Genomic DNA, 23,096 nt, shown 5'->3' with positions numbered 1-23,096 from the left:
AATCCCACTGCCAGAGAGTCTGGGAAACAGAAAGGACCCTAAGAGAGATATGCATGATACCCCAGAGAAGGGGAATGAGGCAAGATCTCCTGGGCAGATTGGGAACACGGGGGGGGGACAAGGAAAAGAGATGTGATCTGTTTTTTTGATTTTACTTTTACAGGGGATTACAGTTAAGTGACTGCTTGAATCTCAGAAGAGTCTTTAAACTTTTAAGTAAGTTTGAGATTGTTATAGACTATGGGAACTTTTGGAGTTGGATTGAATGTGTTTTTACATTATGATATGGCTACAAGACATTGGCTGACCAAGAGTGTTATGTTGTCACTTCCTTTTGTCTTTGGCTCAAGATGTCGAATTTTCCAGGACTATGACTGCTTGCATGTCACCATGCTGACCATCATAATGATAATGGATTAAACCTCTGAAACTCTAAGCTGCCACCTCAATCAAATGTTTTCCTTTACCATGGTCATGGTGTCTCTTCACAGAAATATAAACCCTAAGTAACATACCACACAAGAAAATAGTCAAACGGCCTTTTTGTATTCTCCCAAACACATTTTGATATGTTCAGCATTACAAATTTGAAATTAAAATTCTTAAACCATAATATTTATACTTAAAATACTTATATGTCCATGTTAAATTTCATTTTTATCAAACATCTGTCTAAAATTACTTGATGTAGCTTGCAATAAATATTTGATATTCATAAAGTAGCAGTCATGTGGAGCCATACAATTGTAAGCCAATGAATTATGCTCATGTTCTCATGGACACATACATACATCCACACACAGTCATTTCAATGCTGCTACTCTGTAACAGCAACAGAAATTGAAAAGGGTGCCTATGATTGTAATGAGCACATTATAGAACAAAGCTCTTCAAACAGCATATGGCATTTTAATTTAAATTCACTTCAGGGTAAGAAAAGTACTTCACAATGAAGTGTAATGGAAAATAAATAGCTGTCTAGTGCCCTTTAAGTACAGAAAAAGGGTTTTGGATAAGAAGATAATGCTATCCTTAAACACAGGAGGCACACTGAATATCTTCTTCTTGCTGGGTAGAAAATCTTGGCAATATTTTAGTTTATCAATTACACATTTTATAATCTTTTCTTTCTTTTGCTCTCATTTCTCTCATTTTCCCTTGCCTTTCAAATCTTTATCATTTTTACTCTTTCTATTACTACTTTTTCATCAAATACACTTTTCTTTTGAAACCTCTTTCATGAAATTTTGACCTTGTTGATTATTGACACCATAATTTGTATATACGCAATAATTTGAATTTAAAACCTCTTGATTCTTTAACAATTTAATATTTTGTATAAAAATAATATTCTCTGTTTTGCCAATCAGGCACTAAGTTCCACTTCTGGAGGCCACATTTTAAATCCACTAAGAGTAAGTCTGAAAAAGAAGGGTTATCTGTCTGAATCTTAAATAGTTTGCTAGTATGCCCATCTAAGAGCATTATCTGAAAAACTAACTAGAAACTCAATGATGGGTTGAAAAACCCTTGGGTTAAAAAAGAAAACATGAGGTTGAGAGGGTAAGTAGTGGAATTATAGAAGGAGTTCGAAGGGAAGGAGTAAAAGTTTTGATGAAGACACATACTTGTATAAATGTTTTAAACATTAAATAAACACATTAAGAATGCAAATTTGTGACAAAATCTAACAACTATTCATGCCTAGTAATGGTCATAAACTAAAAGGATAACCTATTAATGCCTCTTTCCAAAACTCATATAATTCCTAACTCATTTCTCTCTTAATACTGGTCTACATACTCACAAATAAGAATATGTCTCATCCATCATGCAAAAAGGCTTTTTTTTACAGCAGACAGAGACCATGACAGGAAATCTACAACTGGTCAAAATGAAGTTAAAATCTGACATAGGGATGCCTCACTGCAACTGATTCAGGTACTTCATAGACCCTATTCCTTAGGTCAGGAAGCATTCTGTTACATGGGGCAGAAAAATCTTCCAAACCAAAATATCAGTATGTCTTCTGTGTAATTTGGTCTTCTTTACATGGCAGAGAAACTATACCCATGAAATATCATAAAATATGGCTGCCTAAAGGATATCTACATAATGACAACATAAGTTTATGTGCTATCACAGATGGGGGAAGTCTCATGGGGTATCACCACTTGACAAAAACATACAGGTAATTATTGATGACTGAGAAAATGAGAGTTACTCCTCCCCAAATATGAGTCCCCTAAATGGTTATATAATACCAAGTTATCAACCTAAAAACATAGACATGTAATTAACACTGAAAAACTCATCAGGTTGTACTTATATATTTATTAATACTCAAGAATTATTTGAGATGGAATGGGGATTAGAAGGAGGAGGAGGTATAAGAACACATTAGAAGACAAAATGTAAACATGTAATCTGAACCAAAAACTCATATTTGATCCAGGGTCTAAGTAATGATTACATATTTTTCTTATGTTTCATTGTTTTGCTTGTGTCTAGACAATTCCTTAACTTTACTATTAAAAGAATTTGCATTTGGGGGAATTTAGATTGTTTTTCAAAACAATAGAGCTGAATTATTCATGAAAATGTAATTTGTCAGAAAAGTCTTATAATTTATTACACAATTTCTTATGTAGACAAAGTGGACACAGATGGAATAATCAAGAAAGCAGCTAATGTCTAAGCATTTTCAGGCAAGTTTATGTTTTTACAACTAGTTATTTGAAGACAAATAAAGGACTACCTATACCTATAAAGGTTAGGTACTCTTTTACTGTAAAAACTATTAGGTTGAGTAGGAAAGGATAATTGTAAATCATCTAAGCTGGTAAAGAGATAATAGAAATAATGATGTTAAATGCAGTAATGAATTCTCAGAAGTAGGTATACGGATGTTGTGATTTGAATAAGAATGATCCCCATATGTTCATATATTTGAATGCTTAGTCACCAGTCACCAGGGGGTAGAAATGATTGAAATAAATAGAAGGATTAGGAGATGTGGCTCTGTTTGGGAAGGCATGACCTAGTTGAAGGAAGTAGATCACTGTGAACTTTGAGGTTTCAAAAGCCCATACCAGGTTCAGTGTTACTCTCTGGCTTTGTCTCTGTCTGAGACTTAGCATTTTAGATCTCAGTGCTGCTCCAGTTCCTGCCTGCATGCTGCCATGTTCCCTACCATGATGATAATGGACTAAACCTCTGAAGCTTCAAGGAAGTTCCCAATTAAATGCTTTGTCTTATACGAGTTGCCTTACCAATGGTGTCTCTTCAAAGCAACAGAACAGCAACTAAGCCAGGGATTGCTACCGAGCAGTGGAGTATTGCTATGACAGACCTGATCATGCTGCTTGTTAGCTGAATGTTGACTTTGGGACATTAGAAAAGAAATTAGTTGAATACATAAGTGCAACTCGATGAGCCACACAAGTAAGACCATAGAAGAAGACAGTGATGCCAATAGCCATGTAAATTATAATGGACAGGCTAAAGATGTTAATCACAGTAATGTCTAAGTAACTACTACAACATGAGAAGACAACACTGAACTGTAGGGAGTATGCCAGGTAGTTTCATTGACGGTTGCTGGAGACCATGCACAGATGTTTACTGCAGAGATACATAAAGTAAGAGAGGTCAGACAGGAGATTCAGAAATTAGCTGTTCCAGAGAGGAGTCCTAGAAATTAAACACTAGTGTTAGGGCACCTGGATGGACTTAAACTAAGTTTGGTCTATTACAAAGGATTTTTACTAATTTGTACCCAGTGGTTTTGTTTGTTTGTTTGTTTGTTTTGTTTTGTTTTCCAAGACAGGGCTTCTCTATATTTCCCTGGCTATCCTGTAACTACTTCTGTAGACCAGGCTGACCTTGAATGCACAGATATCCGTCTACTTCTGCCTTTTCTGGGATTAAAGATGTGTGCCACCACTTGAAAGGTTCAGACATTATGCTGGTCTATCCCTGTTACCTGGCAGAATACAGTCAGGCATCAATCACTCTGGTCAGCCCAGGGTTCCATGAGACCTAGTCTGCACGCCGGTGCAAGAGACCGCTTTAAAAGACAGATCCCTGCCCACTTAAGCTCTCTTGCTCTTTGCTCTCTCCTCTGCTTTTATGCCCCACTCTCTCTGTTATCCTCTCTCATTTCTTACCCTCTTCATCTCTCTTGTCTGTCTCTCCACTCCCTCTCCACCTGTAATAAACGTATCTCGTGTTCCATCTTGCGACTTCTAATTTGCACTTTAAAAAAAGAACATTAACACTGTCCATCTAATTTGCACCTTAAAAAATTAAAACTCACATTCAGGCATGCTCAGTTTGGGAGAGATTGGATAGGGATATTTTATGAATCCATCATTGAGGAATTATCTGTAAAAGTGTACATATGCAAGCCACTTACAGATTAAAGAAGAATGAATCCTTGAGATTTCTTTAAAAGCAACATATGTTGTATAAACATGAATATAAGTTTTACTAAAGAACATGATAGATGAAACATGAACAAATCAAGTACATTAAATAATTAAAAATTTAAATAACTAAAAATGTGTGCTGTTTTCAGATATCTATTATTAAATACCAGAAGTAAAGTATTTGAGGGATAGAATATATTTAATTTCTTTCAATTTTGCTGAATAAGATAAAATAAATTAATTGAATCAATCTTTTGTAGGGAAATAAAAGGTTAAATTAGATCTTAGAACCAGGCTGTGTTCAACAGAAAAAAAACTGATAATTATTACTTGTCAAGTAATATCTCACCTTTTGAATTTTTACTACTATAATGTAATCATATATTATTTCACCTGTTTTCTTTGCAAGTTAACCAAAGTTATTCAGGTTTGCTAGCAATATAAATTTGTATTCTTGAGAAAGTAAAAATATCAGAAAAAACTAACCAAGTAACGATGTGTGGTAACAAGTTGAACAGAAGTCTCAGCTACTCCTTAATACCTCCACCCACTATGGAACCCTATAAAACACAGCCAATTCATTTTCTTATAAAACAAAAGAAGCAATACTATAATACTAAATGTTAAAGATAAAATATTATCTTCAAAACCATGTTTTACTCCAGTTACTATCAGCAACATACTCTCATCAGATCTCATGTTACATCTTATCTTACTGCCTGTGCTTCTCCAGCAAAGGAACCATCCGCATCCTGACCAGCATCTGTCTTTTTAGCATTTGTCTCTATTTCACTATCATGTGCCCGTATCTGTTATTATTGTCTCCTTGATAACTCTGACTTCTATCATCTCTACCCGTCTCTATCCCTCTGTTGCAAGATAGTTCTGTGGTGGGCTTTGTTTACTGAAGGTGTAACAGAAACACTCTATCATTTAATGCATTTCAAAGGAAAGCGTAAGTATAAATTGAATGTATTACTTGAAATAAGTTTTAAATAGTAGACCTCATTCCCTGCAGTATGATCTAAATGTGATTTTTATTCATGTTTTCTATTACTGCAAACACACACACTCACATACATAGTACATATATTAATACATATAACATATACATTAGTATGCAGTAATATATACATTAATAATTAATAATATATATAATAAGGCCTATCTAAACTCTCCCAGCCCATAATTGTGCTGAAGTCCTGTTAAGTGACGCAACAACAATCTAGTAAATAATTGACATTTTATTTACAATGCTGAATATATACTGCCCACATTCTAGGCTAAAATAACACTGATGGAAAGAACAAACATACATACACCTGGAAAAGAAACATTTCATAGAAGAAATCACTAAGGAAGTTGCTCACCGAGTCCCTTGAGACAGAACAAAGAAAGGAAGAAAGCAGGGAATAAAGCAGGTAACTATAAACACTCATAATTATGAGTCAGGACAACAACAAAATGGTCCAGGATACTTCATTCACTTCTGGTCTCATCATAGATAATACATAAATATTTGAACTACTGATGAAATTATCATGGTAACAGTCATTTTGTCTCTCTTTCCTCTAAGTGTTAATATTGTTCCTTCTATGGGGTAGTAGTATTAGATTTTTCTCATCATACCCTGTTACACAAGTTATTTCTTCTGCAGCCACATGGAGGAATAAGACTATTAACTACTTTTCTGGTTGCTCAGTACTTTCCATCACAGCATTGCAAGTAAAAAAAACCCTCTCTACCTCTTTGACCAATTTTGTAACATTTCAGATTATTTCTGTCTTTCTGTATCCTGGATTTGACCACGGGTCCTAAAAATATTTCTTACACTAGAGTATATGGCATAAACAGCTTCTTGGAGATGTCACACCTCCTTGTCATTCCAGGCTTTGAATGTTCCTTCCCAAAGCACAGGGACCTTGTGAGGAAAATGAGGCCCTGCGAGGAGTTGTGACCCCTCCCATACTGTGGGATTTGAGGAATTGATGCAATTCTCTTACTCTGGAATATATCTTAGTGAGTTCTAGTTAGAAGCATTAAAACTTCTGATGGCAGCACATTCTGACACTCTTTTTTTCTAATAGGAAGGTAGCACTTATAGGAATAAATGACAGCTGTGAAAAGGAGTAAACACAATTCAACACTGAAGATTGGCTCAAACTGCTCTAAAAAATAGCACTGTAAGACACTGAGCATATCAGTATTATGGGAAGGGTTGTATCTCCAGGACAAAAATTGTTTAGATGGGTGTATACAGTAACTTGGACCTCGTTTGGATGGTTTCAAGACGAAAATTTGTGAATGAAGATACCAGAAATCAGGACCATGAGAAAACAGGAAGTTTTCCAAATACTGAAATATTTCTAGTATTTACTACTATTCAAAAATGCTTAGAGAATATAACATTACAAGGAAAGTTATTTGTAAAGTATCAACTTTTTTCCTTTGTAAAATGTATGTATTTATTTTTATCTTATGTGTGTGGGGTTTTCCCTGAGGTATGTTTGTGTAGCATGTAAATACCTATGAGTGGGAAGCTGTCTTTTCGGGGCTGCAGTTGGAGCCAGACTGGCAGCCTGCAGTCCATACCTGAGAAGTGGAATGTGAACCAAGAAAGGCTAGCTAAGGGAGTTAAGAGAAAATATGGAGACACAGGTGTATTGTTAAGAGGGGCATTTGGTTCACACTGAACACTGAACTTCCTGAGTTTATTATTTAATAGTCTTAAGTACACAACCAAAAGTGGGGACAATGGCAGAAGACTTCTATTGTCATGTATCAGGAGCAAAGAGACTTATTTCCTTTAATCCTCCAGGTATTTGGTAGGTACACCTACCGTCTGGCCTTCAGGGTCAAGAGGAAAACACCTGAGCCCAAGTCTGTTATTACTCAGATAAAGACATCAACTGCCAAGGTCAAAACATCCTGTAGCAGCCAAGCTTAGTCTTATAGGTATAAAGACAGTTTTGAACTCTCAGATCTTTAGTCAAGATGGAGTGGTACCATCTTTATGGGTCCCAACAACCATGAAGGCTAAAATAGAGCATCCTATTGTCTGGAACTGGAGTTTCAAATAGCTACAAACTGCCATGAAGATGACAACTGAATCCCAGGAATTTACAAGAGCAGCAATTGCCTCTAACTGCTGCACTGCCTTCCCAGCTCTTTGCCCATTCCTAAAACATAATAATCATTGCTACTATCACTCCATTATCATCAATTGAAAGGAATCTAAGTCTGATATAATTATAATTTCCTTAATAAATATTTTGCTTCAAACTAGGTAGATGAAACATACCAGAATAATTATATCATAACCTATAATCCTCATTATAGGCTATTCAATTAAGATATCATCATATAACAATTCAACTATTAAATACATGGAGGTATACATATGCCATATTTTTCTACTTACAAATACATTGGTACCTCTATTTTGGTAAGATAGATTGGGAACAACTTACACCAAAGCAATGAAAATTAGTCACTCTATTTGGAGAATAGCTGAGGAGCTGGTAGCATTAGCCATGTGAAGACTTGAGAGGAAACTGTCAAAAAGCCATGCACTGGTGATTGCACCTTTTCCAGTGGTTTGAATGATCTAATTCCTGAGGCAATAAACTACTCTAGCTTCACAAATAACCGTCATTAATAACTGAAAAACAAATTATCATAAAAGTAAAATGTGCTTTATAAGTAAATGATACATTTCCTAAAGATGAAGTATTTCTGCCTCAAATAAGCACAATATATGAATATTCACGTTTGAACTTTTCTCCTTAATAATGAGGAAAGCTGACTTTACAACTTAATAAACACAAAAAGGTGGAAGAGGAGAACATTACTTCAGCTATAACTTTCAGGGAAAGCCCCTGTTCCAGAGAGGCATAGATTAAGTTCTCCACGACTCTGGGAATATAAACAAGTACATAGGCACCTTTTTTATGATACAATTACAGTTCAAGTTTAAGTCTAAAAAAGACAATTTAAATAGGCGGTGGTAAAATATTTACATTGTCTCTGCTCCTTGAAGGCTCTGTGTGTCACCAGGCAACCCTGCACTTTGTACTTCTGATTGACAGGACATACCCTCTGACCTCTGAATCACTTGGCAAAGCAAATATTCTGGCTTCAGAAAGAAATAATTTGCCATTAGCCTATCAAATTTAATGAAGAGCTGAGACAGCCTACTCACTAAGTCATTAAATCATATTTAAATCCATGCTAACTCAGTGATATTTTCTTCTCTACTATATATGAGAATAAGTAGCTGAAAACAAAGCTATATTAAAGCCAGTGCATAGTACTGCATATAAAATGATAACACACATTCAATGACACACTCCTAAGGCTTTCATTTTTAACATTTCTCTCCTTGGCTTCATGAGACCTCTCATCTCATAGGTATAACATTGTCCTGACTAGTAAATGGACCTTTTTATTGTTATACTCATTGTGTCTATGTCACATGCTTTCTAAGGGATGAACATGAAAAAAAGTAAAACTAATCATTTAAATTAGTTTCAGGGATACTGTTCTTGGCATAGAATAGACTTCATGAATCTTCTGTAGCTATTTCAACTCACAGTACACCAGCTTTTGTAGATTTAACTCCAAACCTATCCTATATTTTCATGACCTTGGACACTTATTAACATTTTATGATTCTGGAACAGTACTTACTCTATAATGACCATATTCTTTTATGATCTATTATAATAATAGATTACACAATTATTTTATAGGATAATATATTAAAATCCTCTGAATTTTAAAAAGCCTGTGAGCAAAATGTGAATAGGTCTAGCAAGGTAAAAGAAATGACCTAATTCTGTTTGCTTAAACTCTGTCCTTTACCATCAAAAGAGAGGCCCCTCTTAGCAAAATCTGCGACTATTGGAAGGAATCTTCTTAAGCTAGAAAATGTCTATTATTTATTTAGAATTACATGCCAGGAATTAGTATCTCCATTCATAAAAAGAAAAAAAAACCTTTTCACTCTCTTTATAATTAATTTCATGTGATTAAATACTTAAGTTTCATGCTTTTACCTATAGAATTGATCTTATGCCAAAAAGGAAAACTTCATAGATAACTGTAGTTTAGCCAAATTGTATGTAAGTACTAATACTCACTTTCAGTATCCCTGAAGAAGAACAAAGCCTATAAAAGACATGTGACATGTGACATTGTTTTCAGAGTTCTTGGTTTGGTGATGTGAAGGAATCTCAGAACTTTCTCTGGATGTTATTCCATAGCAGTGTACCGTTAAACATGCTGGCAGCAAACAGAAATGTAAAGCCTCTAAAATCATGGGAAGACTGTTGTCTAAATGAGCATACAGATAAAATAGACAGATATGCCCAAAAGATCCCAAGGACTCTTTACCGTCGTGTGTTCATTAGGTGTCCAGCTTAATGCATTCTCTATTACCTAGAAATTCATTGCATTTGCATTTTTAATGGACCTTTACTCTAGTTAATCTCTTTTTTCTTTGATAAGAAACTATTCTTCAGTTACAGCAAAAATTCCTAAAGAAAAGAGTAAAATGAAATTGTCATTGTGTGGTTGAAAACTAAATTTGTGGAGTGTGGTAGTGGCTTGGGGGATAAAGTGATTTGCATGACAAAATGAGGACGAACGCTTGCATCTCCAGAATCCACACAAAATTGGGGTAGACTAGAGTGGTGGCAGCTGGGAATTCAAGCAATCTGGAGGTAGAGAAAGGGTATCTGGGATCTTAAAATCCCTAACTGAAAAAGTAACAACTGGCAAACCAAGGATTCAGTAAGAGACACTGATTCAGTTAAAATGGGTGGAAAACAATTGAAGGAGACACCCAGTTTGACTTTGAACCTCCACAAAAAGTATACCACGATTTCTTTAGATTTGTTGCAGCTTATTAAAGAAGATACTTGCAATTTCACAGCTGTTTGTATAATTTCTTTTAAACACCAAAATCATCTTATGGGTTCTAGAAAGCACTACAACAATGACAAACAACTCTGGTAGTTTATGCTGAATATTAACTAGGGAAGCAATAGAAAAATGTCTACTTTTTGTGAGTGTAAATAATGGATAAATTAGACACACATAAGATCAAACTACACTTTCACAGCACATTTATGCATATAATACATTGTAGCAATGAAACACCTTTGTACACAAATAATTTTAGCTATAATGTTAAGTATGAAAATTCAGGTCAGTAGTATATTAATAAAATGGAAAAATAACATTGCTGATTAAAAAGAGCATGTTCATTATCTTAATTTTAATTCTTTATAGACTACTATGTAGAGATACAGTAATTCCTTATAGAATTATGACAAAGACAAGCAGCTAATGAGAACAGAGCCACAGTTCTACTCAGGAAACCGAATCTTCAAGGAAAGAAAGGAGAGACTAAGCAAACATCAGCAAGACCAGGCCAGTAGAGCTCTATTAAAACTGGAAGATTTTTTATTTATATCACATTTCAGCATATTTTTCTCCTAGTTAGACAATCAACTATAGTTTTTTTTTTCAATTTATTTTATTTAGTTCCATGATGCTTGATTTTTGAGGTAATTCTAAAAATAATTTTATTTTTTGATGTTCGTATACATGTCACATTTCTAAAATGTACTTGGAAATTTCCCCATCCTAGCTGCTCTAGTTGTCTTGTGACCCAGTATATGTTTTCATGTTGAACACTGAAATCAAACTTTATGGTTTTCCTAAATAAAGCAGAGAAAGACACTGATGCTAAAAACAACACATACCTGAGGTACAGAACATGGAGAAAGCAAGCCAGTATTGACTTCAGAGTTTCAGCTGTACTAGTGAGCTTTCACAATGAGCACTATTAGAATAAAGAAATCATAGACTTACCCAGATGTTGACCTGCTCTGACCAGCAGGGCACAACATGGGTTTGAGACCATGGGAACCTAGAATGGAGGGACAAGAGACAAGAGGAGGTGACAGCAAGACAACATGGCTGATCAAGCTGCCTTTAATGACAGTTTTGTACAGGCTTAAATAGGGGAGGTGGGGTAGAGGGATGGGGCAGAGGAATAGGGACAGTGAGGGAGGGGTTGTTGCCTAGTAACCAGGCCACTGAAGGTAAACAGGTAAAGGGTATGGCAATATTAAAGTGTCACAGAGGAAGAGAGTTAAGTGATCTAATTGTGTAATGTTTCTTTTTGCCATTAGCTATTTCCTGTGAGCCCAAGTTCTGTTCATTAGGAAGCTGGGGGAGGGGATGGAGTATTCTTAAAAAAGATTGACAATATTTGCAAGAGATTCTAAATAACAATGATCATTCCCAACATCGACCTGGTGTGATTCGGTAATAACTGTCATGGCATGATAAGATCACTGGTGTCAAAGAGTCCTGAATGTGAAGAGAGTAACCAACTACTTTCTGATTGGATTTAAGGCCCATTCCAGAAAATGAAACCCACACCTGGCATCATTATCAAGGCCAAGAACATTTTGCTATGTAGTTTATAGACTTTAAGGAAGAATCTTTAGCTACTAATCTGCTAAAAAGACACAGTACAAAACCAACTCTTAATGATTTATTCCTATGTGTCTGTTATGTTGAATCTCTCAACCCTCATAGAGAGACTTCTTGCAGTAGACAGTAATTAACATATACACCCATATCTGATCAACATGCAGATAATGAGGGACTGTGGCAGGCTAAGAACAAAATCATACATCTATATCAGACCATGGTCTCCAAGACTGAGGGATTTTTTTTGTCCTGAGGAGAATAAAAGAGTATAAAAACCAAAGGTCATGGATGCATGCAGTAAGATCATTTTCAGATACAAGAGAGCACATACATGTATGCAGTCAGTGGCTATGACAATATCCATAACTCTTGCCTAAATTCAAGGCAGAAAAAAAGCCATATGGAGTGTGAGGGAGGCAGAAAGTCCCACTTCTAGGTGAGGAGCTACTGACAATTCATGCCTGCTGGAAGAGAAGACAGTTTTCTTTAATGCTGTGATCTCCTGGTACACAGACCACATTCCAAGGGATGACCCCTTTACCAAGAACATTTAAGCAGTAAAATTTAGATTAATATACTTTTAATAAAAGGATGACATGAAGTTACGTGGGTAGAGAGTTGGAAGCATAGAGGAAAAATATGTCATATAGCATCATCAATGAAAGAACAGAAATAAAATTTAATTAAAGATTTCTATATAGAAAACCTAATGCTGTAACAGTGAATATGTAACAATAAAAGAATAATTAAATGTATAGCAGCATTTGAAGTAGGAAGGAAATCCTAACAACACTTAGCCCTGCAGTTCCTTGGGACTGAACTTTCTAGAACAGAAAGGTCACTGAGAATATCAACCCATAACCTGGCAGTTGTGGCACACGCCTTTAAAGCCAGCATTCCTGGAGGCAGCAGCAGGCATATCTCTGTGGGTTCAAGGCCAGCTTGGTCTATAGAGCGAGTTCCAGGACTGGATTCAAAGCTACACAGAGAAACCCTGTCTCAGAAAACAAAACAAAATCACCCCAAAAGAGGTTTCTGATACAAGTTATGCAAAGTTCACATTGCAGAAACATGATAAATATGAACCAGAATACCTAAGCACACACATGCATACGATACATAAACAAAATAAGACAATACAATAATATTAAAGTTAAATCACAGACATTTAATTAGAAATATAAAAAAAGTAAAACCCTGGCATCCATGCCAGCACTGCAAAAGATTTTTTTCTTTAACTTTTAAGTTTTAATAAAGATATGATTATATCATTTCCATCTCTACGTTCCTCTATCTAATTCCTTCTTTGCCTCCTGATTTGCTCCTTGTCAAAATTTCCTAAAGAATAGTAGATGAATATGATAGTATGATCATGAGTGTGGTTTTTCACAGGGTCAGTCTCATCCATTCTATTCTAAATGTGCTGATGCCTGCAATTCCCTCAAATGTGGGAAACTTGACTTTTAACTTGTGATAGTAGGTACTATGTTTGTGCTATTTCCTGTAAATAATTCATTTTTCACATCTAAGGAACACTTTATAGAAATTCAAAACCTACAAAACATTTAGAAATTATAAAATTTACTATAGTTTACAAGAATCTGTAGATACCAAAAGTGTTTAATAATGAGGAACTAAATAAATATATGAGAAATTCAGCCACTTAAATTATATTTTAGAGTAGTGGTTAAAGACATGAGAAGATATTTAAGGTATATTATTTTTTAATTTGTTAAAATGTTTTAATTGAAAAGAGTTACATCATTTCTTCACTACTGTCTCCTTCCTCCAAACTCTCCTATTCCCCTTTTGTAGACACACACACACACACACACACACACACACACAGACACATACACACACACATACCAATGCAAAAATACAAATAACTGTTTGTTTACTATTGCTCGTATGTGTATAATTTCAGAGCTCTCCAATCAGTGTTTAACAGTCAATACAGTATCTCTTTCATTTTTTAACTGAAAATAATTTTGAAAAATTTCTGAGAAAGTAGCTGATAAAGGGAAAGATAGAAAGGATATGCCATAACCATCACAGTAATTCAGACATTACACTAAATGGGGAAAACCTGAGAACATTTCATATAAACTTTGGAGCAAGACACTCATATTTAATATGGAGTTCAAAGTTAGCAGGTAGAGACAGCTGAATGACTGAGGTTCACGGGAAGTCAACAAACTCAGATACGAACAAGAAATATGTGGTGATGAATTATGCTGCTGACGTTTGGCACTGCATGATAATTTGATCTCTAGAGTAATCAAATGAGTCAATGATATGATTTATTTTTGTTGCATATTTTTCTTGCCCACTTGTGGGCTTCATTTTGTTGAGATTTAATATACTGCAACATCATTAATTTTCTTGCTTGGTACCATATTGTACAGTCACAGTCACCACGAAGGTCAGTCCTTGTGAAGGACAATTCTTATGATGGAACATCCAGAACAAATTAAAGACTACCACTGAGTTGTTTTCAAGTATGCTGCCATCCCTAAACTTACTAAGCTGTAATATATGCTGAACCCTTAAAAAGAATATCCATCTCCATTCATAAATTTAGCATGAGGGTTTCTGATCATTAATCGTGAAACACGGCTTTGAGAACAGCAGCTAATATGATGATTTTAGTGATGTGGAGCATGCAGTCACAACAGAATATACAATGCTACTCTATTTAAAAGACCTCTCTGTTACTGGATTTATATCTGCTAGTCTTCTCTCCATGTTATTTGTTCATCTCTTGAAATATTGCCATGAATCATTTCTATCACCCTGAAGTCATAGGTAGGGGTTTTTCTTGCTCTGATAGACATTGTTTAGTCTAAAGTACAGGGCCTCTCATTTTTACCCATTAGTGGAAAACCACATAAATCAGAATTGACACCAACAAATAAGCTTCTAGGGGAGCCTACTATTTTACAAAAAAAATTATCAGTAGCTTATAAACTAGATTTAAAGAGTGATTCAAAACACAAATGTTTATTTGGTATTAAATGCATTTTAAATTCCTCTGGATTCTACAGAAAACTTGTGTCATTATTAAGGACATGAATTAAAACATATGGTAAGGAGGGTGTCATAGCCAGCTGTGGGCTCTCTGAAGAGTGGCTACACCATAAAATTTTATCCAATTTCTTAAATATCCCCTGTTCATTTTGCATGGGAACAGTCCCTTTCATTCAATACTGAATTATTTGTCATGATTTCTAGTCCCAGGGGCAGGAGAAGCATAATGTTGCAATTTTCTCATTCCTTGGCTTTTTTATTATCTCAGTACCACTGCTCAGTAGAACAAAGAAGGCAAACAACAGATTACATTTCTGCTAGCCTATTTTTGCTAAGTTTTCTTCTTGGGACATAACAAGGAAATGTCCTTTTGAAATTATCTCTCATTTTTTTGAGGTCATAATATAGTTGCATCATTTTCCCTTTCCCTATTCTATCCTTTCCACATATTTTTCTTGCTCCCTTTCACATTTATGGCCCCTGTTTTCATCAGTTGTTGTTACAAGCATATATGTATTTAGAACAGTCCATTTTAAGATAGGGCAAGGATCATGTTCCAAACAGGGACCTCTTGAAATAGCACATGTGCCTCAGGATATAATTCTTTTGTTTAGGGTGTACCACCTGAGCTTTCAGGAAGCAGACACATCTTATAGTGAGTAGCTAGGTAAGAGGTGGTAAAATGGTCTGTAGTTTGTGGTGGTTAACTTCCACAGAAATTGATGAGTTGGGGATCAATCAAAATAATGGTTAGATAGCATGCACTGTTTATCTAACAATGTTAGACAAATGCCGCCCATAGTCTTGGGAAGTTGAACATTTTGTCCCCAGGTGTTGGTTTTGTCTGAAGAGGTGTAGGTGGTACAGAATTGGTGAGGAAGTACATAACTAGGGGAAGCTTTTGAAAATAATAATAATTAGTAATACTAGTAATAGCAATAATAATAACAAAACTCTACCTACTTCCAGATCGCTGTCTTTTCTCCATGCTTGCAGTACCAGATGTGAGCTTCAGCTTGCTGCTTCAGATACTATACCTGCTGCTTTCTGTCAGGCATCTCTGCCACCATGTACTCCAACCCGCTGGAACTATAAAATCAAATGAACTCACTTTTATTAGTTACCTTGGTCATGGTGTTTGGTAACAGCAACAGATTAGTAGGTAATATAGATAGGACACAAAAGACAAGGAAGTATGTGGAAAGGTGTGGTTTCACATTAAGATGGAGTAAAGCAATCCTACAATAAAATATTACCACATAAGACTGTAATAACAATTGATAGGTAAATTGTGTCCTGATAAAGTTCACATGGTAACATAACTTGGAAAGCTTTCATAGCTTGTCAATCTATTGAAAGTAATTACATATTCTAGCATTTCTACCTTCGTGTGTCTACTCAAGAAATCAGGAGCCATATCCTAAAACATTTACGTATGAAAATGTTTGTAAAATTATTATTTCTGAAACCTAAAATTTAGAAAGAACCAAAATGTCCATTAGCTAGTTAACTGATACTCAAATATGGTATATGTACAAAGTAAAATGCTATTTGGTAATACAAAGAATATGTTGATATAGTCAGCAAGAATGGACATAATAGTAAATGAAAAAAAAGGTAATTAGAGTAGCTGATTTTCTAAATTCTATTTGCATTGCCTTTACTACTAATGAAATGGTTTCAAGATAAAGAAATGGACTAGCTTTATTGTACATTTGTGAAGGGCTAAGCTATTAGGATGCAAATGGAAGGGACAATGACTAGCAAGTTATTTTCTTCTATCAATGCAGTCAGTAGGTGAGCATCTGTTGTGCTAATTAAATATCAGTGAGTCACTGACGGTGACTAAAGCTAGGAGGTATGTCTATTTTTTTTTAACATAAAGGACCATATTAGAGAATCCACATTATCTAAGCACACCAACAATTCTCTCCTGCTGTTTATTTCCTCCATGACTTCAGGGACTGAAGTAGATCATGTTTTATAATATATTGTAACAAAAATTAAATAAAAAGTTATGATGTTCAGGAGTGGAAGGGACATGAAAAGAGCCAGAGCTAGGAAATGAAAGAGTGAAATGATGTAAGTAATGTATTCATCTAAAATTCTCATTTTTTTTTTTTTACTATGAATGAAACTTTATTCAGTCATTTACTTTACAACTGAAACTCTGGGAATTCAAAGTTAACATCCTTGCCCGTGAGCTTCTTATAAACACCAGAAAAGGTTTCCACCTTGTGCTCCACGTTGTTCTGCTGTGCTTTGTCTAAGTGGACCTTTATGAGCCGGCTGCCATCCAATTTCACACGGATCCTCTTGCCCACAATCTCACTTGGGAAGACCAAGTCCTCAAGGATGGCATCGTGCACTGCCGTGAGGGTGCGGCTTCTGGGGCGCTTTTGCTTGTTTTTCGTGCGGCTTTTCCGAGTTGGCTTGGGCAGAATCCTCCTCTGAGCAATGAAAACTACGTGCTTCCCACTGAACTTCTTCTCCAATTCACGAACCAGCCGGACTTGGATTTTCTGGAACGATTTCAGCTGAGGAACTGGTACAAAAATGATGATGGCTTTCCGGCCACCACCAACTTCAATTTCCTTGGCCGCCGTGATGTTCAGCTCCCGCAGCTGCGCCTTGAGATCCGAGTTCATCTCCAGCTCGAGCAGCGCCTGAGAGATGCCAGACTCGAACTCGTCCGGCTTCTCGCCATTGGGCTTCACGATCTTGGCGCTCGAGCTGAACATGGCTCACCCTTACGGAGTGCCGGCTTAGAAAGAGCTAAAATTCTCATTTTTAATTTAAAAACTTTATATACACACATAATTGTAAAAGAACAACTATTTTAAAATTAGAGTTTTTAGTATAGTTTGTAAATTGTATTGTTTTTGAATTATGTTTAAAATTTTGTCAGTTATAATGCATTTGTAGTGACATATGTATTTTTAGAAATGTTATATTTGAGGAACATTCTACCAAACATATGTTTTTCTTTCTTCCTTGTTTTTTGAGACCGGGTCTCACTGGGTAGCTCTGACTATCCTGGAACTCAGTATGCAGATTAGGCTGGCCTGGAACTCTCAGAGATCCACCAACCTCTGCCTCCTGAGTGCTGAGATTAAAGGCATGCATTATCACACCTGGATCAAATGTATTTTTGATAGATTGAATACATAACATTTCGGTGCATTTTAAATTTTAATCTACAGTGATTAATTATATGTATCCCTAACTACTTGTCCTTAATGTAAGGTACATTTAATTAATTGATTCTTCCTACATTGGTGAGAAATGAACAAGAAAATCTACATACCATGCTTAAAATTTAAACCATAAATTTATTAACAAGACTCACCATTTACATTCATTCTTCTTAATAATTATATCTTACCCCCAAGGAGTTACAACACCTAATATCACTTGGAATTCCAGTTACAGTTTCACTTATAATATAAAGACACTGTCCATCAGTTTTATCATTTAAAGTTAGCACTTTGACTTCACAGTATGTTTATTCCAAACTCAAACTTTCCTCACCTCATTTGTAAGCAACTATCATTCAGAGGGGAAAAATAGAACTTTCTCATTATATATATATACATATATCTTTTTATATTTTAATAAACTTTCTAAAATGCCCTTAAAACTGTAGCTGGAGGACTCACTTAAGAGCATAGATGTTTGAGTCACTCTGCCAGTTTATTTATGTTTGATTGCTACTTTTGAGCCTTGAAAATATAGTTTAGAGTGCTTGAAGTGGTTTCTACTCATATTAGAAAGCATGAAAAGTTTCATAGCAGGCATATTACCCTGAGAAGCTGGCAGTGACCTCAACTTGAAATAAGAAAATATTTTTTAAAATGTGATTTAGCAAATGTGGATAAATGTGGTTAAAGCTAAAGTAGCCTTTTCTCTAATTATTTTAAGGGAATGCACTATATAAGCGCATATGGTGTGAATCTTCAGTGTCACGAATCCTTGTGAGTCAGAAGTCTAGACCGTATGAGTATTTCTGGAACATGAGAACATCAGAAATGTTGGAAATAAGTGAAAAAAATGCGTAGAAGTTACCCTGATCACAAATATGGTGTGCTAGATTCAAACTGAATGCAAATCCAGAATGCTTCCAGACTACCATCCAAAATAACCACATTCATTCCAGTATCACACACAAGGAAACTGGTCAGACTAGAGTCTGCATTCGTAAACAATCCAGCCATTGCTGCAATTCTCTACCTTCACAGGAAACAGAATTCAGAGAACAAAATGGTGCTTAACAGAAAAGCAAGGCAAATGTGATCAAGTCCTGTGATACTCAAACAGTATTTGGAGTAGACAGTATAGACTGTTTGGATAGCCATTAAAAGAGTCCAGAAGTTTTGTTTTCTGGAAAGTTTCCTTTTTGTTATTTAATCTAAAAGAACCCAGATTAAGCTGAAATGTACGTGCATGCACCAAAATTTCTCAGCTACAAGTTGGCATGTAAACGTTTTATTATTGCTTTGCATTTAATTTCTGAAGATAATTGCTACCAAAAAGAGTCTATATTTACCTGGTTTATGAACCAAGTCACACATAGCTGAATCCTTCAATCAGGGTCAACAGAGTTGCAATTAGCTGTCAGCTAGGCTGCATTCTCATCCACAGGCTCTACTGGAAAACGTTTCCAGACCTACTCAAGTGTTTAGCCTTGATTTTCTTCTGGCAATTTGACTGCTATTCGACTCAAAATATCAACCATAATACTTTTTCATTGTGAATATCACACATGTAAAATATGTATCCTGAAGACATCTGCTTAAATGACTGTCTTAGGAAAGACTCTTCAGAGTAATGTGTGTGGGAGGGTGTGGGGGGTGTGGTGGTGTGTGTGTGTGTGTGTGTGTGTGTGTAGGTGTGTATGTGTGTGTGTGTGCATTGTGAATTTCATTACATAGATACAGTTATTGATCCAGATGGATACAGGTAATTTTTATATAGGTAACATAAATTTATAAATATTATGAATAGAGATTCATGCTGTTGAATACAATAAAGAGCGGTATTCCAACAATATTTCAGAGGTAAGGTATAATAAGTACCTTTAAGAATCACCACATCTTTGATTGTACAAGGGAAAAGGAAGGTCTCTTGTGGGTCCTGGACAGATGAGGAGAACTGATATAAGTTAATGACTGTAGTGGTTGGAGAGAGACTTGGCAATAGCAGTTCGAACCCCTTCTCTCCATCTTCTAGTTCTCATATGCTATTCCCTGAGTGTTTAAAGTAGATGTATAACTGACTTGTTGTTTGTAGACCCGAAATCTGTCACTGCTTTTCTATATCTTTGGAAGTCATTCCTTTCCATTTGCCACCCTGCATTGCATGGTGAAGCTTCTTAGATTAAGCCTGGGAACTCTTTTTTTCTAAGCATATAAGCAATGGTCTTTAGAAGGTAGTTTTCTGTTGTATCAGATTAGTGTTTTCTTCATCATCAAAACTCCCTCTACTATTCTCCTCTGCCACTTGAGTAGGTTTTCCAGACAAAAACTCTCCTTCCATTTATGGCCTTTTGCATGCTATCTGCTGAACCCATAGTTCTTGCACAAGTAAGCATGGGTGGGAGGTTATTACTAGAGCAAAGACAGCTCATCAGAGCATTATAATTGAATAACATGATGCGCTTTCCCCCAGGATCATTAATTGGAAACAGTACATTATCCTAATTCCAACTAGTTCCCAATCTTGTCCTTTAAGTTCTTATGGAGCTCTTACCTGGGAGGAATGATGGGTAGAAATTCACTGGGACTGTTGTTAGAAAGGCTTGTGCACGATCCCTCTCTTTCTCTGAGTCTCTGAGAGTAATCATGTTGCTGTCAGGAATGTGTGTTGCTAGCTTGCAGCATACTTTACTTTTGAAAAGATGCATTCAAAGAGAGGTAACAGCCCATGATGCGTTCAGACACAGTTTCAGAAATGTTTGAATACCACTTCAGATACTACGTGGGTTAAAAGCTGTCATAATTAGTGGTCAATGTCAAAAGACAAGAGAAATTGAATTCATTGTTGGATGAAAGAAAACACTTGTAGTAAAAATGTTTTTGCAAATTCAGACTAAGTAGCTGAAGTTCATACAGTTTAATAATAAACCACTTGTGTTAAGAAGATGTGAACCATTTATGAGCAGGGTCAATATCACAGAGACATGTAAATTTTCTGAGGACCACTTTCCTATTCCTAACACTTTCTTTTTTATTTTAAATGCAGAAAACAAAATAATAGAAAATAGCTGTTTCCCCAACAATGTATCCAGTTGATGCATTTAATTTCGCTATAAAATACAAGTGAAGGATTAAACCTACATCTTTAAATTATGACTTCACAATAAAACAATCAATTTGTTTGTTAGTACTTAAAAGATTTATTTGACAACATGAGTTTATGAGAGTATAATGCAACCTAAGAATTGTTACCCACTAAGAATTCCAAAGAGAAGCATCATCATTTTGTAGTACAGATGGTAGAAAATATGATGTGAGAAAAAATTAACAAGAAAAATGAGATATTATATAAAATAAAAAGCATAAAACCAGAGTGACCTCGAGTGATCTAAAGGGATAACACCAATTGGCAAGCTAAGCAATAGTGGAGAGACCACCTCGAATGCCCATTCCTGATAATGAACTTGATGTCTATAACCATCCGGGAGCCTTCATCCTGTGACTGATGGAAGCAGAGGCAAACACACAATTAATCACTGAACTGAACCCAAGGAACCCAGTGACAGAGAGAGAGGAGTGATGAGCAAATTGGCAAAGAATGGGCTGGCAAAACCAGCAGAGACAGCTGATCTGAACAGGGGAGAGCTCTTGGACCCCAGACTGACAGTGGGGAGGCCAGCATGGGACTGATCTGGACCCCCCAAATGTGAGTGTCAGCGAGAAGGCCTTGGCAACCTATGGGGCCCTGAGCTGTGGATCAGTGTCTATCCCTGGTATACAAACAGTCTTCGTGTGCCTATAGCACAAAGAGGGATGCTCTCTCAGCCTGGACTCTTAGGGGAGTGCCTGGGCCCTACCCAGAGTAAAATGACAGACTCTAGATATCCCCTATGTGGAAGGATTTGGCAATAGGGTGGGAGGGTGGGGGCAAGGGGAGTGCGGGAGGAGAGGAGGGAGAGGGAACTGGAATTGACATGTAAAACAAGCTATTTAAAATTAAAATGAAAAATGATAAAAAAGCATAAAATTCAAATTTTTGTTAAATTTCTCTTGCAAGTATTCATGTTCCCACTACAAATTGCTACAATACACTTTGTTTTTTTTTGTTTTGTTTTTTGTTTTTTTATTATGAAGCTGTTGGCCTTGCTTGTTTCTTACTGGCTAGCTCTGACTTAAGTATTTACCCCATAATTATTAATCTAAGTATTTCTCTTACCGGAGAGGTTTCCAGGCTTCCTACCCCATGGCAGTTATATTTCGACTTCTGCTATAATACACTTTGAAAATATTAATTGTAATTTCTTTATCCATTACAAGATTGGTGGTCACATTATTGAAATGGATATTTAAATATACTCCCTTCTTCTATTTTAATATGATAAAGAAAATCACCAACATTGTTATTAAATTATGTAATCTTTTGCCAGAAATTATTTTGTAATATTTAATGCCTTAAAATTTCTGTTAATCAAAATGCTTTTTGGTTTTTTTTTTTGCTCTGATAACAGATTCACCGCTCAAGAAGTCATGGTGTCGGTGTCCCATTTTTTTCTGTGTAGCAGAATTCATTTGCTAGTGATACAATTTAAAATATGGCTTGCAAATGTACACATAAACACAGATGTGTCTGTTTTGCATATATCTCCAGAAGTATGCAAATGAGAACTATGTAAAAAACATATGTAGGTCTATGATTATAGTTTTTTTGTGAGGATGGTTAGCATGCACATGATTCTGTGTTCAATTCTGAGCACTCAAAACAGAAAAAACGTCCACACAAACTTTGAGTTTGACTTCACATTAAAATTCAAGAAAGAAAACAAAGTGATTTGTAAAGTAGACAGCAATCTCAGTTTCAGAGATGCTGCTAAGAAATTCAAGAATGTCATCAGAGAAAACAGAATTATTATAGGAAAGCACAAAGCATTTTGTT

General features: G+C 35.7%; 1 protein-coding gene and 1 non-coding gene across 2 annotated transcripts; one reads left to right on the top strand and one right to left on the bottom strand.

The window, feature by feature from the left end:
- The first annotated feature begins 13,284 nt into the window (after positions 1-13,284).
- On the top strand, positions 13,285-13,443 carry LOC121144405. Its single transcript, XR_005881768.1, has one exon. It is a non-coding gene; the product is annotated as a U1 spliceosomal RNA (small nuclear RNA).
- A 3,644-nt stretch (positions 13,444-17,087) lies between these two features.
- LOC101835445 (40S ribosomal protein S7) lies at positions 17,088-17,744 on the bottom strand. Its single transcript, XM_005081298.4, has one exon. The coding sequence runs from the start codon at positions 17,708-17,710 to the stop codon at positions 17,126-17,128; it is 585 nt and encodes a 194-aa protein (XP_005081355.1). The 5' UTR covers positions 17,711-17,744; the 3' UTR covers positions 17,088-17,125.
- Positions 17,745-23,096: the final 5,352 nt, after the last annotated feature.

Source organism: Mesocricetus auratus, unplaced genomic scaffold (genome assembly GCF_017639785.1).
Source record: "Mesocricetus auratus isolate SY011 unplaced genomic scaffold, BCM_Maur_2.0 Super-Scaffold_100015, whole genome shotgun sequence".
Lineage (NCBI taxonomy): Eukaryota > Metazoa > Chordata > Mammalia > Rodentia > Cricetidae > Mesocricetus > Mesocricetus auratus.
The sequence above is the reverse complement of the archived record's forward strand: the minus strand, read 5'-3'. Positions and strand labels throughout refer to the sequence as shown.

Excerpts from the sequence above, each read along its gene's own strand:
- LOC101835445 (XM_005081298.4), bottom strand. The coding sequence starts at position 17,710 with ATGTTCAGCTCGAGCGCCAAGATCGTGAAGCCCAATGGCGAGAAGCCG.